Source organism: Gymnoscopelus microlampas (genome assembly GCF_963454915.1).
Source record: "Gymnoscopelus microlampas genome assembly, chromosome: 1".
NCBI lineage: Eukaryota > Metazoa > Chordata > Actinopteri > Myctophiformes > Myctophidae > Gymnoscopelus > Gymnoscopelus microlampas.
The window spans coordinates 40,154,698-40,172,443 of NC_139962.1; the positions used below are offsets into that span (position 1 = coordinate 40,154,698).

At 39.9% G+C, this 17,746-nt stretch overlaps 2 protein-coding genes across 3 annotated transcripts in view; both read right to left on the reverse strand.

Moving 5' to 3' along the window:
* Positions 1-1,005: 1,005 nt before the first annotated feature.
* snrpa1 (small nuclear ribonucleoprotein polypeptide A') lies at positions 1,006-9,080 on the reverse strand. The gene is made up of 9 exons (XM_084062286.1): positions 8,906-9,080; positions 8,106-8,253; positions 7,493-7,571; positions 7,340-7,386; positions 7,129-7,231; positions 6,465-6,544; positions 6,048-6,123; positions 4,620-4,713; positions 1,006-1,413 (listed from the first exon to the last, which is right to left on the reverse strand). Exons 1-9 carry the CDS (start codon positions 8,985-8,987, stop codon positions 1,238-1,240), a joined length of 885 nt encoding a protein of 294 aa, XP_083918412.1. The 5' UTR covers positions 8,988-9,080; the 3' UTR covers positions 1,006-1,237.
* Positions 9,081-14,755: 5,675 nt separating this feature from the next.
* Positions 14,756-17,746, reverse strand: part of pcsk6 (proprotein convertase subtilisin/kexin type 6) — a 59,333-nt gene continuing 56,342 nt past the window's right edge. For both annotated transcript variants that reach the window (XM_084060743.1, XM_084060742.1), the window contains one exon: positions 14,756-15,684. In XM_084060743.1, the coding sequence (XP_083916869.1) occupies positions 15,587-15,684 (98 nt within the window). In that variant the 3' untranslated portion in view covers positions 14,756-15,586. The remainder of the gene's footprint in view (positions 15,685-17,746) is intronic.

The following is a 17,746-nucleotide window of genomic DNA, read 5'->3' on the forward strand; positions in this document are numbered from 1 at the left end:
CGTACCAAACATTGACAGCAGGCGGCAATAGAGTGCCATAACAAAGTTTAGAACCAGTCCGGAGGAAAAGCAGTCTGATTGATTGATTGATTGATTACTTTATTAACAGTTTGCCTCAAAAAAAAGCACAGAAAGTGTTCTATACAAGGCCTGCTACAAGGATTAAAACCCAAGAAAGCACTATGGCTTGTTTCCAATGGGGTCCATGTCTATTCAATTCATCAAAACAATGAATGACAGACAAATATACAATACTATGCAAAAACGTCATATAGACTTGTTACAGGGGTCAGTTGCCAGTTCCGAATTGCAGCCACCTGCTCTTTTAGAGCGATTTTGGAGGAAAGAAAGGATTCACATTTTTTATGACTGTTAGGTAGGGCATTCCACATTTGGTGGCATATTGTTAGAGCCGAATCTGGGTTGAACGTGATTTGTGGAGCTCCCTCTGGTGTTGTTTGTGGACGTCTTTGACGTTTGTGATGTAGTTTGACAGGTACATCATGTACCGTACATGGGTGTCTTTGTGGTGTAATGCATCTTGTAGACCAGGCCCATTGCAATTTGCTGTACTCTGTCCTCTACCCTGAGCCATCCCACCCTAGCCAAGTGAGCAGGGGTTAAATGAGTTGTAGATGTAAGGCCAAGCAGTAGCCTGACCAGTTTGTTTTGGGATGTCTGGAGCCTTGTTTTTAAGGCCTTTGTGGTGCTATGGTACCATCAGGTGCATCGAAGTGACATTGGATGAGTGCTCCAGCTAGAGTCCTCAATGTATTCCTACTGATCAGTGAGGAGATCCTGTACAAAAATCTTTCTTTATCAACTCGAGATGCCACCCATTAAAAACAGCATCTAAGAGTTGCTTGCGGCTAGGGAGACTAAAGTTATCATTCATGGTATAACATATTCAACACAAAATCACTGACAAAGTCAACTAAACATTGTGATGGCAGCATAACCTACACCCAATATATCCAATTTAAATGACATTGAGAAGTCACCTGCTTAATAAAAATGAAATTTTTATTAGAAGCCAGCAAATTAATTTACAGTACATACATAATATCAAAAAAGAGTGGATTGGATTCAAATGTGAACTTCTAGTACTTTGATTAAACAAATGGTCAAATAATAACAAAAAGACGTTGGATCCAGCTTCGCATAAACATTTTGTCACGCACATTTACGTATGTTCAATTGACAAAAAACAAACAAAAAAAGAAATCAGTCAGGGAATTCATGAGCCGTTCACCGGTGGCCCCTCATCCATGTCCTCTTCATCATCTTCCGCCTCCTCTTCTGGTTCTTCCTCATCCATCTCCTCTCCCACAGCTTCCCCCATCTGGGGCTCCATCTGTACCACCTCACTCTCCTCGTCCTCCTCTTCCTCTTCTTCCACCACTCCAGGTTGGCCTATGGAAAGAAACATCAAACTCTCACAATAAGTAGCAGCTAAAGCAGCTTCATCTCAAATTGGGCCAAGTTCTCCATGGCAAATGATATATGCGTTAATTCAGCATTAATCCTTCGTTAGAGCTTGACGTGCCAAAACGTTAACCCTGGCCAGAAATGTAAAACAAATTGTGAAACTGAATTTTCTTTAACCACTTGAATCCTAGCGGCCCTATTCTGGGGAGAACATTCAGCAAAAATAGCAGATCATAATATATTTAGTGTAGAGGGGAAAAGGGAGGGGTTGTATAGACCCCGACTCCGGTTAAAGTATATAGGGTTTCAGTGGTTTGAGTGGTCCCGCTAATACTTAACTCTCGTAATTGAGTAACCCCAATGTACGTTAATGTGTGTAAAAACTATGTGTTTTGTTTTAATGTGTGGAATGATATAAGAGTACATAAAACAATTACACATGCACATTGCATTTCAACTTGTCCAATTGTGTGGACGGCATTTCAAAGTAGCACAAATTTGATATGCATTCCAATTCAATATGTATCAATATTATATTCATATTGTGATATGAGACTAGATATCGGCCGACAGTGGCATTGGCACTACGACCACTACTAGAGGAGACTGAGGTGCTATATAGTCGCATCACATTTTGATAAAGTGTGCGGTCTGTAAAGGGAAGAATCTGTTGGAATGACCTACCATTTGCAATAAGGAGTGTAGTACATATCCCACTTTTAAGAACCATTTGAAACAATGGCTCAAGGCAAATCAGGACGCTATTGAATTTAAAAAATATATTTGTATTCATTTCAGTTTTTCTTACCTGCCTAGGGACTACGGATGCAATTTAGCATTCTTGCTAAACTCATGTTATATTTTTATAATTATGTTGTTCATTAACGTGCTCTGTCCCAAATAAACAAATATAAGCAAAGCACCGAGGAGCAGTTAGGGATTCAGTTAAAGTCTTGCTCAAGGACACTTCATCACAATGTTAAGAAGGGTTAGATCCTTCAGATTCCCAGGCAACTACCCTACCTCCTGAACACCACTGCCTAATTAAGCAAAGTTAGAAAATGAAAGCACATAAAAAATGTTTTTTTAAAGGACTGAAGGGAAATATCTGATCTTTTTCTTTTCTAGACACAAGGAGAGAAAATGAAAGCAGATTTTTATTATGAGTATCAAAACAAACCTACAGATGGTAAATCAGCTGCCTATGCCCGAAACACCAATGTTAATAGATTACAAAACCTAGACGGAAAAGGACATCCTAGGACATGCCAAAACTGTTACAAACTGGAACAGTGGTCAGAATGAAAATTAAAGTAACCTTTCCTAATGAACTTAAAACCATACTGTCAAAATAAGTGGTGTACTTTGTTTTTCTGACTTCATATGCAACTCTTAATGCCCTTTCCCTTATACCCAGATTTCCTAATTTGTGTTTTCTTGCACACTGTGTAGCAGGCTTCAAATTAGTTTCATTCGATTTGCTTCAATCAAGTCAATGTAATGTTCTCCAACCACAGAAATTAAAAAAAGAAAGAGTTGGTTATTGTTTCCATGTTGGTCTTGTTTTGTAGGTTTCTGTGGTTCATATGAATTGTTGAGGGAAAGAACTACAATGTGGAAATATAGACCAAAATACAAACATTGCAGCCTATACAGCCAAAAACAGACATAAGTTAATGCAGCATTATAGAAGTAAATACATTTTTTGGCCTAAAATTCAGATTTATTGATTTCATACTTTTTGCCGTATGACCAATGATGGATATATGTACAGTACTACATACACTAGAGGGTAGCAAGGGACCTTGTGTTTTGAAACAGCAGTTTAACATCTGAAAAAGTTGTTATCCAATGAGTACTGGGGTGAACTGAAACAGACAGGTCATTCAGTGACTAGATCAATCAGTGCAATACGTTCATCTGAACGTCCCCTCAGGCTATGGGCCCTATGGGACCTAATTATTTTTCAATAATGCAAACGCATCCTCCTATAATTCTACAAACCTCTCTCCTTCTGTCTGAACCGCATTCCTTCTGTCTGACCAGGTTTTTCTCCTCAGTGCGTTCAGCAATTGATCTGAACTTGCACACAGGCAATAATCATTACCATATGCAGACACTCAGGAACGATATTTTCCACTTTTCCCAAATTCAAGCTGTTTATTAGCGTTTTTTTGGAAACTCTTCAACTTTACGGCTAGAGTTTTGCATGCGGCCACAGGGTTTGTTCTCACGGTTACGGTTCCCCCAGGCTATGGGATGTACTCTGTTAGCTCTTGGTGCTAATGTTGGCGTGTTGTTTACTGAGCACAACGGAACAGAGCGTCCGGTCCGCGACGACATGCAGCAGAGCGACATGCAGCAGACCAAGTGGTCCGCAAAGCATTCGCTGGGTTCCACGACTCTGGGTCCACGGACCCCCAAAGCATCCGCTGGGGGTCCGCGACTCCGGGTCCTATCTCACGGCTGCAGAGAAAAGCTTCTCTCTGTGAATCACAACGCGTGGACCTTAACTCTGTGTGTGTGTGTGTGTGTGTGTGTGGTGACTGTCGCAGCTAAGCAGACATCGAACACACGCCTTGCCCATACATAACTAACTAACTGCAAATACTTTGCCTGCGCACATCCCTGGGTATGGAGTATTTACTTAATTGACGAATGGCCCAAAACTACAGTTTATACAGAGGACCGGTACAATGATCTGTAGTGTTTGGTTAGGGAAAATCAAATCCCCTCCCCCCTTGGAAATTGCTTAGAGAGTGGAGGCGATGTCAGACTGAAGCATTCAGTCTTCAATCTGATATCAGGCTAAAAAAGTCTTGATGGGTCTAGACCCATCAAGGTCTGTTTCGGACCAGATCTAATAATCTCACATTATCCTTAAGTCCGTTTCGGACTAGGAATAATTATCCTCGGGTCTGTTTCGGACCAGGTGTAATAATCTCAAAGTAACCTCAGGTCCGTTTCGGACCAGGTCTAATAATCTTGAATTAAGCTGACCTGGTCTAATAATCTTGAATTAACCTGACTAAGTCTAATAATCTTGGACCAGGTCTAATAATCTTGAATTAACCTCTGGTCTATTTCGGACCGGTCCAATTATTCTCGGGTCAATTTCAGCACAGAACAGGTTAAATGTTTTTGACCCTTGCTATCCTTTACTATTACTGTATATATAGAGTACTACTAACCTTGTCTTGTATCACGTCCTGGGATTTGACCAGCCTGAAGCATACCCTTCAACCTTTCCACTTCTGCCAATGACGATGCATTAGCTATAGCATTCTGAAATAAAAACAAAAAACATGGTTCACACACAATTTTGTAAATGTGAAAAAATACAAATATACAAAGTAACAACTACATTAACATTTATTAAACATTCAGATGCCCTCAGTTTCAATCATGCTCGTTTCAATCGTGTCCCCTCCAGAAGACTTAAATTAGTTAGAAATACACAACACTACAAGACAACGTACACCAAAACATGATCCTGTCCCATCCTTTGTCACCCATGGGTAACATTAGAGATTTGACGATCAGTGATTTTAATTCCCGCACCCACACGACCCATTATGAGAGCCAAACCGCAAAAATATGCATTCATCTCTCTCTCTCACAGACAGACACAAACCGGCCTTTAGAAAGCCCCTCTGTGTGCTTCTACTGTAGATGAATGGCATTGGCGAGCAGATAAGGAGCGCACGGACACGCGCATGGCCTGTACCAGATTTGGAACAGCAATAAATGGTTTGGTTGTGTTCAGTAGGGAAACGGTATCTTTTTCCTACTCGTCCTTTTCTGAACGTCCGAGTGAAATAAAAAAACGCACACAAACACCACATGTTCACTGTTGTAACCTCCATTCACTGGAAATGTAATCATCCTCTCTGAACCGATTCATTCTCTAAATAATTTCCCCATAGTTGTCAAACCCAAACTAGTGTGTTCCTGAGGTTGGATTCTCACAGACATCCTTAAGATCTTAACGGTGAACCGTATCAAATGAATAGCCTCAGGCTATGTGGTATGTCCATACTGTAGCAATAGACGCAACAACCCAAGGAGGACAGCAACAGATACGGCGGTCTAGACAACATTACAGGGCATATTCAAAGATTAAGTAGACACGGCTGTACATGAGAGGGTAGCGACAGATGCAGCTGTGCATAACTTGAAAAGATAAGCAACACATTGAACAAAAGCACAGATCAATCAGGATATAATGAAATCAATGTTGTATACAACCAGGAGAGGTGAGAGACAGACAGGACAGGACAGCAGAGAGAGACACGAACTATAGAGGTTGAGAGTGAGTGTGTGAAAGAGAAATCTACTGCAGGCACCTAACGGTGTATTTGAGAGTACTTTTTGCAAGTTTTCCCATGTATAAATCTACTGACATATACAGTACACGCAAATCTTGGTGGAAAAAGAGTATAATAGAATATTCTGAACCCATTATGCTTACTAGCCATTAAGTAAAAAGTCTGCCTGCCCGGTCCCTCAAAATGAGCTAGGTTGAGCCATCTCTGATAACATAAGATTCACCATGGTGACAATCACCTAGGTCTTAAAGAAGCAGCGTAATGGTATCAAAAAGTGAAAAATTGCGCTACCTTGATGGCCTCCACATCAGCTTGAGACGGCCCTGTCTTCTTCTTCTCTTGTTGAACAGCTCCACCAGGGGTGAACCTGAAACAGACAGACTTTAGTTAGACATCATGAATGAACACCCTGCTTCTGCAACCTTTCAACCAGTGTAGTATCTCAGGTGTAGTATCTTTTCTTAGGTCAAATAAACTGATACAAAAAGGGAAATGTCCAGAGACAGCAGTCCTAAGAAACACTGTTGTGAAGAGCTGTGACTTTAGTGGAGTGGGAACATTTTTGCCACATTTTAGACACCATGGTGGTGGCTTTACGACAGGTGCTGCCTGTGTTCAGTATTCTGCCAATTCCACCCCCCACCGCCTCCACCTGTCGGAATCCAGTGATTCTAAGGAGCTGCTGTCTAACAGGAACTTTCATCTTACGTTTTTGTTCGCTTGGCAATATCCTTTGCAAGCTGAGCACCACGTTTGCCCTTGAACATTTTCTCTGCCTCCTGGCGTTCCTATGGCGATACATCACACAGTTAAAGTGAAAGCTTATCATTACACGGGAAACCCACATCCAAGGGGTATAGGCAAGCAGGCAAACAGACAAGTTATATTTAAAAATAAGAGTAAAAGAGTCACGCTCAAACAAATACTTTCTAAAATTCAATCAACTTATTTACTTATTAGACAATAATATGACATTAGTGCAGAATTGTATCAATCTATTCAGTTTCAATCATATATTACAATATTAGAGCGTTAACAGTATGTTGCGAAAGCATATTCAATTTAATATATTTCTTAATATCAGGCGAATGACATTTCAGTAAACGAAGCTTCTATAAAACACATCTCCGTCAAACCCAGTAATACTATAAGCACAAGATTGGTCAACAGGGTAGAACTTTCCACAATTTGTCATTTCGTTTTTTAAACCAAACCAAACAACAATGAATGTAACAGTTAAAATCGTACTGCAGGGCATTATAACAAGAGACAACATCAGAAAAATAAATCAAAATCTGATTCATGCAGGCCCTCAAAATATAAGCCATCCCTTGAGACCAAAACTCATTTCTCAGCAACCATGTGCACTTACTTTTTGCTTCACCTTCTGGAAGTCTAGAACACGAATCTGGGGGATTTTATTGATGACATAGAGCCTGTAGTGCTTCTTGTTTGTCACAGGATTCCTTAACAGACTGGATATTGAATTATATTGTTACAACCATGTACACTCACAATGGCAGTGCTGGATAACATGAAAATGCACATAATTGTCGTCATATACGGGTCTTTGTGAAGCATACCTGAGAAGAGTTAAAGATTTCACTGTGGCCAGAGGATCCAAATCGCCCTATGGATAAAGTAATAACAAATGAATCATGTGCATTAATACAAGTTAAGGTTATACCTCCCAACAACAACAAAAATCTAAATTGTAACCACATGTAATGACTCACCAGCTCCTGGATGCTGTTGCTTGTAAGAATGAGTTCTGATAGACATGGCAGAGAATGCTCCAGGTTCTCACCGATGCGGCTGTGCATAAGAGGAGGCACACATCGACTATCAATTCTACAACACAAGCACCTCCTGACATCATCATCACATTGATGCCTTGGATTAACCCATTAAGACCTGAAGCCGATTCTACATGTCTCCTGAATCCCAACAGTATTCTGAAAAACGTATGTTTCTATATAAGTGGTGCTCAATCTTTTTCATTTCAAGGACCCCCAAAATTATATGTATTTGGCCGCGGACCCCCATCAAAATATGTTGTTCCAGGGACCCCCAGAAGTAACGATTTGAGTTAAAAACTTTTCGCTCAAAAAATATATATATATATTCAAAGATTTGCACACATTTTCACGATTTTTCAAAAATAGCCCAAAGTGTAAAATAATGCTTTTTATCTCAAATCTAAAAATGAAACAGTTCCAGGTCTTAATAGGTTAAAATACATCTATGGTGGTCTTGATCCGAGGCTAACATTTCACATACATTTGAAGGTAGTGACAATTCTACTTCCAAATAGGCATTGATTGTTTACAGTACAGTTATTATATTTACCATATCCTGTTATTGTTCATGAGCAGCGTCTTGAGCCTCCTGAGCAGAGGGAAGCCGTCCAGCTTTCGGATCTCATTATCAGAGAAGTCGATGGTATCAAACTGGTCAAGAGTGGCTCCAAGATTCTCAAGCACCGGGACCTTGTAACCTACGAAAATGGAGATGGCAGTGGTGTAAAGTAACTAAGTACATTTACTCAAGTAAGTACTGTACGTAAGTATAATGTGCATGTGTTTTTTACTTTACCTGGAGTATTTCCAAATTTCAATACTTTTCAATACCACTACATCTCAGAGGCAAGTATTATACTTTTACTCCACTACAATCATTTGAAAACTTTAGTTACTTTGTAGATTTTGATTATTATTACAAAATATACATTACCCACTTCAGCTCTATATGCATTTCGGCCATTTGAAAATAGCCGATCTACAAGCTCCCAATACCATAGTGAGCTTGAAGATCTGCTATTTTCAAAAGATTTGAATACATTTTATACATTTGAAAACGTGTGAAATGGGACATTCTGCATAATAGCCACCTTCTACTGTAGGTACATTTTGAATTCTGAGTACAGAGTACTTCTACATTGCAGTAAGAGTATTGATACTTTTGCTTTAAGTAAAACACTCGAGTACTTTTTCCACCACTGGGAGGGAGATGGTGGAATAACTTAACGCTGCGATGCAACTGAAATATGGTTTCTGGTCAAACATGGTTCATACAAATGGTTGTGGTTAGCAGCTTGTTAGCAAGCAAGGCTAATTGTTCTGAAATCCGCGGGCTGAAATGTAACTTACCTCTTAGATCCAGTTCTCTGTCTCTCACAGTGTTGGTGTACTGAGCAGCCTGCTCAATCAGCTCGGCTGTTAACTTCACCATGTCGACGGTGAGAGAAAAGAGCAAGATTATATGAAGTTGTTTTTAATACAAATCTCATGGAGAACATTAACAACACGCTTGCTGCCGACCGGAAGAGACACTGTCTGGCTGCTGCAGCCGCTCAACAAATAGGTTTGCATTTTTATGATTGCGCCCCCTCGTGTTTGGGGGCAGCAAAGCACAAACTTTAGATCGTTTCTGAGTGTTCTAGATCTAGATTAGAACACTGGTTCCCAAACTTTTTAGCTCAAGAAATTAGACGTTTTTCTGGGACCCAAACTAAGTGAAAATAGCAGAATAGCAGGGCCTGGTCTTCAAGATACACCACAACATTGGGATTCCCCTGTATTTGTCAAAATGCTTCCAAAATGTTAATGAAGTCCATGATCATAACACCAGAGGTAGCTCCACGAATCATGTTCAACCCAGATTTGGCTCAACAAAGGGAATGAACTCGTTCTCATGCTATTCATCAAAAATGTGGAATGCCCTGCCAAAAGGAGTAAAGGAGTGTAAAACCCTACTTTCACTCTTCATACCAGTAACCTGTAAGCTGATTGTGTAACATTCTGTATAGTAGTGTGTTTATCTGTCTGTCTCTTATATGTCATCATGATTTGTGTGGATGGGGATCTCATCTTAAACAAGCTCAGTGCTTAAAGAGTCTTCCAGTTTAGTAGACCTTGTATTGTGAATTTGTACTTCCATGTACTGTTGTTCTCATCTTCGTCTTACTAAATAAAGTACATCAATCAATCAATCAATCTACAAGCTCCCAAGCCCAAGCACCACGTAGCAAGCTTGTAGATCTGCTATTTTCATAGGCCTACTTCTTTTTTTTTCTTTTTTTTGTTATGAAATACTTTTTGTTTAAACTGTTTTAAATCTTTTGAAATAATAGAATTATATATATATATATATATATATATATATATATATATATATATATATATATATATATATATATATATATATATATATATATATATATATATATATGTGTGTGTGTGTGTATATGTATATGTGTATATATATACATATCCTTTTTCACTAGCCTACCTTGCCTACTTTACCTTACTTCCTGAACCCCTTTTCTTGGTTCCGACAGGAGAACTTGATGGGCCATGAGCTCCAGGTGTTTCTGGCAATGACCTGCCAGCTGCATGCTGCTGCCTTTTTACCAATTACGGGTGGGAGCTCAACATGAAGGTCGTTGGGTGAGGCTGAGGATCCATGACTTGCAGCCATAGAGCAGGATAGACTCTATGGGCATGATGGCAAGGAAAAAGGACATTTCTAACGACATGAACCCTGGTGTCCCTATACGGGGGTGAACATGTGGTAAAAATAGCAGATCTACAAGCTCACAACAATTGACAAGCTTGTAGATTCTCTCTTCTTGACATTCAGACAGAGTCCCACCTTGTATACGTCTGTATACAAATATATTATATTTATTGGCTGTGTCTCTTGATCTGCACCAGGCAGGATGATTATATGCATAATACGGATGATTATATACATCGGTATACTTTATTCATATTTGTTTGAGGGTGTCTTTATTGTGTTGTTATCGTGTGATCGTGAACCAATTAGTTTTACCATCCAGTGTTATCAATTTAGCACGTGTGATGATATATGCATCGAGTCAATTCTCATCACCTTCCTTGATGGATAGATTTGAATGCATTCTTAAAGATGATGAATGTCTCCACTGCTGAGAGGTTGGACTTCACCTCCTCGATGATGCCTCTCAGAGCCCGAATTTTTGAATCCCTTCTCACGTCTGTCAGGTGAGGAACCTTTCAAGCGGATCAGGATCATCCTGTTGCACATGTTTGCAACAGTGCATGGCAGACTGAATTACCTATGCTATACCTAGCAACTTTAAAGTCTTGCAATTTCCACACCCTTTCAACACGAAAGCGAATGGCATTTTAAAATGTAGGCTGGCATCTAACACTGAGTACACTTAAATGAACACAAGACATTTTGAAGACAGGGTAATCTCTTCTAATGGCTTGAAGTCAGAATTAGACTGTATTGTTCCTCTGTTCTGTGGCCTAATCATTAATTTCGGGAAGCTGCATAAAGAGCTCCCAGCAGAGAAACTAGTCTCCCTGTACACTGAGATGGTCATGGACCAGTAACTTTAATAAGATTAATACTGTATCGTTGAGACTTCCTCAGTCAGATAGCATTTATCAGACTGAGAAATGGGTCATTGCTGAATGATTCAGACACCTCTGCAAAGTCATTGCCATCGCACAGCTATATCAAACACAGACATCAGTAATTGAATCAATAATGATGATGTATCTTTCTGTAGGCTACAGAAGAAAACACACAGGCAGACACAAAAGTGTAGGAACTAGGAACATAATGATTAATGTGGTGTGTGTTGGATGGATAATTAAGCTCACAAGGAATAAGGATGAAGTTTAGAAAAGCACAGATTCTGATCCTAAATAAGGTCAGAAACTTGAACTACAGTATAGGCCTATAGATTAAAAGAGCACTTTGAAGTAAACTGAAGGCTGTAAGGATTTCCTGCCCAGCTTACCCCAGGGTCCATATGTATTACGTACTGTATTTAAGTATGCTGTATGGGCATCCTCAGTGTCAGTTGGTTTACAATTGCTTCATTTGCTATTTTTAGATCAGTCGTTCCGACCCAAATGCATAATGCTTTCTGAGAAAACCTAATGGTGCCTCTAAGTGAAAGCTATTTGGATACGCTTCTAAGATTGATACTAAAAATCTGTATTGTTTGTCAGACTCTGTTTATGCACACTAAAAGGAATGTATGTGAATGCTCTCTTAACCAATAATCTAAGAAGGCCTTAAAAGGATATTATGCTCAGTTTTAGGATTCGTAGTTCTTATGATAGTCAATATTTCTGAACAAGGCTCACTGCTTCCAAAAAACTAATCTGAAATGTGAGATACAGTATATCATCCAGATGTAAAATGTGGAGGGGCTCCACTGAGAATAAATTAGGGATGAAAGCAAAAGTTACTACTGTATAAGGGCACCCAGGAGGATTTTAAGGGGAGATGGGTGCATTGTCTAGCTCAGAACCCTTCAATACTACGTTAAAATATAAGGAATGGTTAATCTAAAATAACAAACATAATCTCAGTCCACAAAGTCTTCCATTCACTGTTTATGGAGCAGCTCCAGAATTTAGATATTGATTACTTTGCATGTTGTATATTGATTGCTTATTATGTGAGGCTTAGTTCTCTTGTTTATGACTTGTGGGATGGGTTGCTCAGGTCCACAATTAATCGACCTGGCTGCCCTAGATCATTCAAATAATTAGTATAAATCTTGTTTTAATTGAGCAGTGTATTATATTGCCTGCCTTTGCTCAAACAGGGATGTATTTTCCCACTTGGACAGTAGAACAAACAGCAAAGTCATTATGTCAAAATGTTGATAAGCCTGTATACAGTATCAACATTGCCAGGAACGAGAATATGAACATTACCAGGAAAAGCCATAATCCATGTCAACATCTCAATGGGGAAACACACATTTGACTCACAAAAACAACCAGGCTTGCAGTCACTTACTGAAAATGAGAGAGCCTTGGACATTTCCCAACATACACAATAAGAGGGTTTCAAAAGAGCACATCACAGTTCAAGCAGTCATATCAAGATTAGGGCTGCCAGGCCGAAGGCATGGCTGAGACTACGTTTTGCACACTGTCTGTCCGTCCGTCCGTCCGTCCGTCCGTCCGTCCGTCCGTCCGTGTGTGTCCGTCTGTGAACAGCTAATCTCCGGCACCGTTGGCATGATGGCTGCGAAACTGTCCACACACACTCGCAGAGCAGAACCTCTGCCCCAAACTTTTCACATGGGCCTGTTATAGCTCCACCAGGAGGCCGATTCTTGCAAAAACATTTTTACTCCAAACATCACACAAATCGGTACACAGTATCTCTTAAGTCATTAAACAAAACGGGTCTTTTCAGGATTTTTCATCCTGATTGGCTAAAAATGGCTTGGAAAGTTTGCAGGTGTGCTCCATTTTGAACAAAATGATTTAATGCCTTAAATCATAAACGCAGTGTTCGATTGTGGTGAAACTTTGCACACACATTCGCACTATGTTGAGGAACAAATGCCACCCTTTAAACATTACCCAATTATAGCGCCACCAGAAGGCAGATTTTTGCAAAACAATTCTTTTTATATTACTCCTACAAATTGTGTCCAAACATCATGCAAATCGGTATCTCTACAGTCAAGTGATCAAGACGGATCTGTCCGATTTTTCATATTCCATCCTGATTGGCGACTTCCGAACATTGCTGGCCCACAATAACCTACCTGACCTGGCGGAGACCTGTGCTCAGAGGAGCACTTTTTCTAGTTTGATATATTTCAATATTAAAAACAACAGCAACAAAACACTTTATTGGAGAACACTGAAGAAGCTACTGTATTTGAAATGCTTTGCCTATGTCTGGCCTATGTCATCTCTCAGCGAATTGATCAGTGTGGTCAGGTTCACTCTCCCTCTCTCTTGATGAGTGAGCCCCGGTCTGACATCACACACAATCTCTCTCTTTCTCCCTTCTTTTTTCCCTCTCCCTCCCTCCCTCCCCTCTCTCTCTTCCTCTCTCCCTCTGAGACTTGATTTTAACATCCCCAGCCTGATCAGCCTGATCAAACCAGCTAGAGAAGTCTTATAGTGGCAAGCAGGAAAGGTCTTTTATATAGTGCTCCTTATCGCAATGTAGGTGTAACAGCCTGTTGCCAAAGGAGCTTCTCTGCCCTGTCAGTGTCCTGTAGGGGATGAGAGGGATTGTCTATTGACCAAGGAATTTGGTCGTCATTCTCCTTTTGACCACCTCCTCCACAATATCCAAGGTGGTACCAAGGACAGAACCAGCTTTCCTGATAAGCTGGTTCAGCCTCCTGGTGTCACTTTCCTTGATGCTGACCCCCAACATACCATTGCATACAGCACTGCGCTGAGCTGACCACCACTGAATGGCCATGTTCAACAGAGTCCTGCACACGCCAAAGTCTGCTCAGGAAATAAAGCTCTCTGGCCCCTCTTCTACGGGACATATGTACAAGATGTCCAGTCCAGTTTATTGTCCAAGTGTACCCCAGGTACTTTCAGTATATCAGATATATATATATAGATAGATAGATAGATAGATAGATAGATAGATAGATAGATAGATAGATAGATAGATAGATAGATAGATAGTATTTAATTTGGCTTTGTAACTGATTAACACATTGCCAACCAGCAGTGCTCATCTCTCACATTGACTCATAGGGGGGCCTACCATGCAATGCCTTAAAAGTTAGTAGCAGAAGATTAAAGAATACAGGACCTAACCAGGAGCCAATGCAGGCTTACTAATTCTGGTGTCAATGGTTTCTTGGGGTGAAATAAAAGTTTGATAAATTAATTAATATACTGTGCTATTCATAGATAATGTTCTATAAAAACACTATATTAATATTGTATCCTATATCAGAGAATGAAATCTTTAAATCTTTACTGTGCAGGTTTCCCCTTTCAGGTAAAGGTATGCTCTTTTCCAGAGGTTGTGGAGAAGTTATTTTATTTATGCTACGCTTATGTATCAGAGGAGGCATGTGGATACACCTAACACAGGACAAAATGGAATATTGAACATGACAACTAAGAGATGAAAGAATATGCTAAAGTACTGTAGGAATAAAAACTAAAACCAAATAATACATGACAGATATAAACAATGAACATATTTATTTAAGTCCTTGAACACAAATGTAAAAACATCACATACATCTCTAAATGTACAGTTTTTGAACAGTGTAGTTAATGTTTTACAGATTTCTCTTTAAAAAGAAATCTAATTGACATTCTTTCTGCAAATGCTTTATCATAACTGATTAATAGGTTATGAGCTTTTTATTTATTTATTTATCCACAATGCACTTGTACAACGATGCAGTCTTGGGGTACAAAGTGATTTGCACATGTTCTATATGATGCACGTAGTTTATAAAAAGACCACTTTAAAAATATATCTTATGAAAATCACATTTATCCTATGCAGCTTGCAGGATGAAATTTGAGGAATCAATTTCCAAAATGGCATGAACTCACTTTGTAAAAAAAAGAAAAGAAAAACAAAATCAACATTCAATATCGCTATATTATTGAGAAGTCAGTAATAACAGCATTATCTGCCAGCTGACTCAACAAGTACATTATTCTTTAACCACAACACCCTATATACTTCATCTCACCAAATCTCTTTGTCGAAAGTATCTGATCTAAAGCCTTACAACACGTTGCAACGTTGTGAGTTTGCAGATCTGGTATTTTTGGCAAATGTTTGCCGAATGTTTGCCTATTATGGCATACCCAGAATAGGGATGCTATGTAAAAAAAAAAACATAATTTATATTATTTTGTGCTATTGACAAGATGCACAAGTTAAGAATATGTGGTACTTCTTTTCAGAGAATTGGTAGATATTTAATTTAAAAAGGTTGTCAGCTTTTCTTTTCCTCTTTCTCCAAAACAGAATGAAGCTAACTGCGTAGAGTTCATGGGAGATAAGGGCTTTTCTCTTCAGCCTGTCAACAGACAGGTTTGGCAGCAGAACTGACGGAACAACTTCTTTTCACACAAACGGTTGGACTTCACCATCTCGCAGAACACCTCGTCCGCTGAGAGAGAGAGAGAGAGAGAGAGAGAGAGAGAGAGAGAGAGAGAGAAGGAGAAATAGGCTATATCAGTTATTCTCAACGTTTTGAATTTCAAGGACCCCCAGTTTGATATGTATTGACCCCATTTGATATATTTTCTTTTATCTCTGGGGCCACAATCTACACTATAAAACCCACAGTGTTCATTTAACTCAAAGTGACCCTTTACAGTCCATTGGAGTGCCATCAGCCAAGCTAACATTTAGTGGTTACATGTCGCCTTTCCGACAGACGGATAGGACACTTACACAGACAGGACAGATAGGACACTTACACAGACAGGACGGATAGGACACTTACACAGACAGGACGGATAGGACACTTACACAGACAGGACGGATAGGACACTTACACAGACAGGACGGATAGGACACTTACACAGACAGGACGGATAGGACACTTACACAGACAGGACGGATAGGACACTTACACAGACAGGACGGATAGGACACTTACACAGACAGGACGGATAGGACACTTACACAGACAGGACGGATAGGACACTTACACAGACAGGACGGATAGGACACTTACACAGACAGGACGGATAGGACACTTACACAGACAGGACGGATAGGACACTTACACAGACAGGACGGATAGGACACTTATACAGACAGGACTGATAGGACACTTATACAGACAGGACGGATAGGACACTTACAGACAGGACGGATAGGACACTTATACAGACAGGACGGATAGGACACTTATACAGACAGTGTGTCATGTTACTATGACACAGTAACATGTTCTATTTTTTGTAAGAATTAGAACATAAGAATTAGAACATTCCCAACATTCCCAACACAAGTCTGCTGGCGGAGACTTGTGCTCCGAGGAGCACATTTTCTAGTTTTTTATCTTTCTCATTCGACACGCCTGCCTCATCCCATCTCTGTTAGCTATGTCCTCTCTCTAAAGAATGTTGGAATGCCGGCATATTGCCCTTGTGTGCACCGGTGTAATTGTTGTGATGACGTAAATCTGCACCTGGTGTGATGTAGGCAGAGTAATGACAAATACTTCTGGTGGACTCTGAGCAAATGTCCTCTTATGTGCAACAAATACCACATCATTTAATCTTCAGTCCACAATACAATCGACTGGCCTTGTTTGGAAGTTCTTCTCTGCCATTCTGACACAAAAACATTTAGAGGAAGCCAGTTATCTGGCATACAAGACCCCGTGCCCCATTACATAACACCATGGGAGCACGGTCAAACCAAACAGGGCACTGTTTACTCATAGTAAGATTGTTGTTGCCCTGCCAATATGTTCTTGCCAATTCCTGCTAAACAAACAACCGGTTAAAAATAAAGCCAACACTGTGCCTACTCCTTTCATTAACACATCTTCTGTGCAGCCCCTACAATATGTGGGATGTCCATCTATAGCTTTATACCCCCCAGACAATTGCTTAGTAGTAGACTGTCAGTCACTCTGTGCTAAGACAACAATAAACTATTACACATCAAGAATACCTTGCCTGCCAGATCTGTTTCTAGTTGAGCCAGACTTAGGGTCCTACCAAGATGATATACTAGTATGACGGGATTCATAAACAGACAGATGCACAAGTTAGACCTAAGACTTAACTTTGTCGCATGACCCTTTTCATGTGACAAAACTGAGGGGGGGGAAAAATTAAAAAGTGAATGCACAGTGTTTTTGTTGTTGAAACTTCATAATCTCTGTCAAGCAAAGAGGTGCGACAGAGTACAAATGAGTCTTAAAGCTGCTCAACTTGATAACTTTGCACCTACCACTGGCTGCAGCCTCCTATCTAAGCTGGATGATTTAACACTCAACCACCTTATAATCATTTTTGTTTTTGAAAAGCCAAAACTGACAAGGTTTGCAAAGCCACAGACTGATTCCAACACAGCTCCATATTAAACTACCATTTGTTCTGTCTTCTACAGGCCTTCTGAATTTCACAGGAATAAACTGAGGCTTGCATTGGAGAATAAAATAAAAGCTTTTGAAACGGGGCCAAATTCTGCACCCATAAATTCATATT

What these genes read in the sequence shown, in the direction of transcription:
- snrpa1 (XM_084062286.1), bottom strand. Translation starts at nt 8,987, where the DNA reads ATGGTGAAGTTAACAGCCGAGCTGATTGAGCAGGCTGCTCAGTACACC. An exon ending in CAGAGAACTGGATCTAAGAG is followed by an intron (nt 8,254 to 8,905) that starts GTAAGTTACATT and finishes CCATTTTCGTAG; the next exon opens with GTTACAAGGTCCCGGTGCTT. An exon ending in AGGACGTGATACAAGACAAG is followed by an intron (nt 1,414 to 4,619) that starts GTTAGTAGTACT and finishes TTCTTTCCATAG; the next exon opens with GCCAACCTGGAGTGGTGGAA.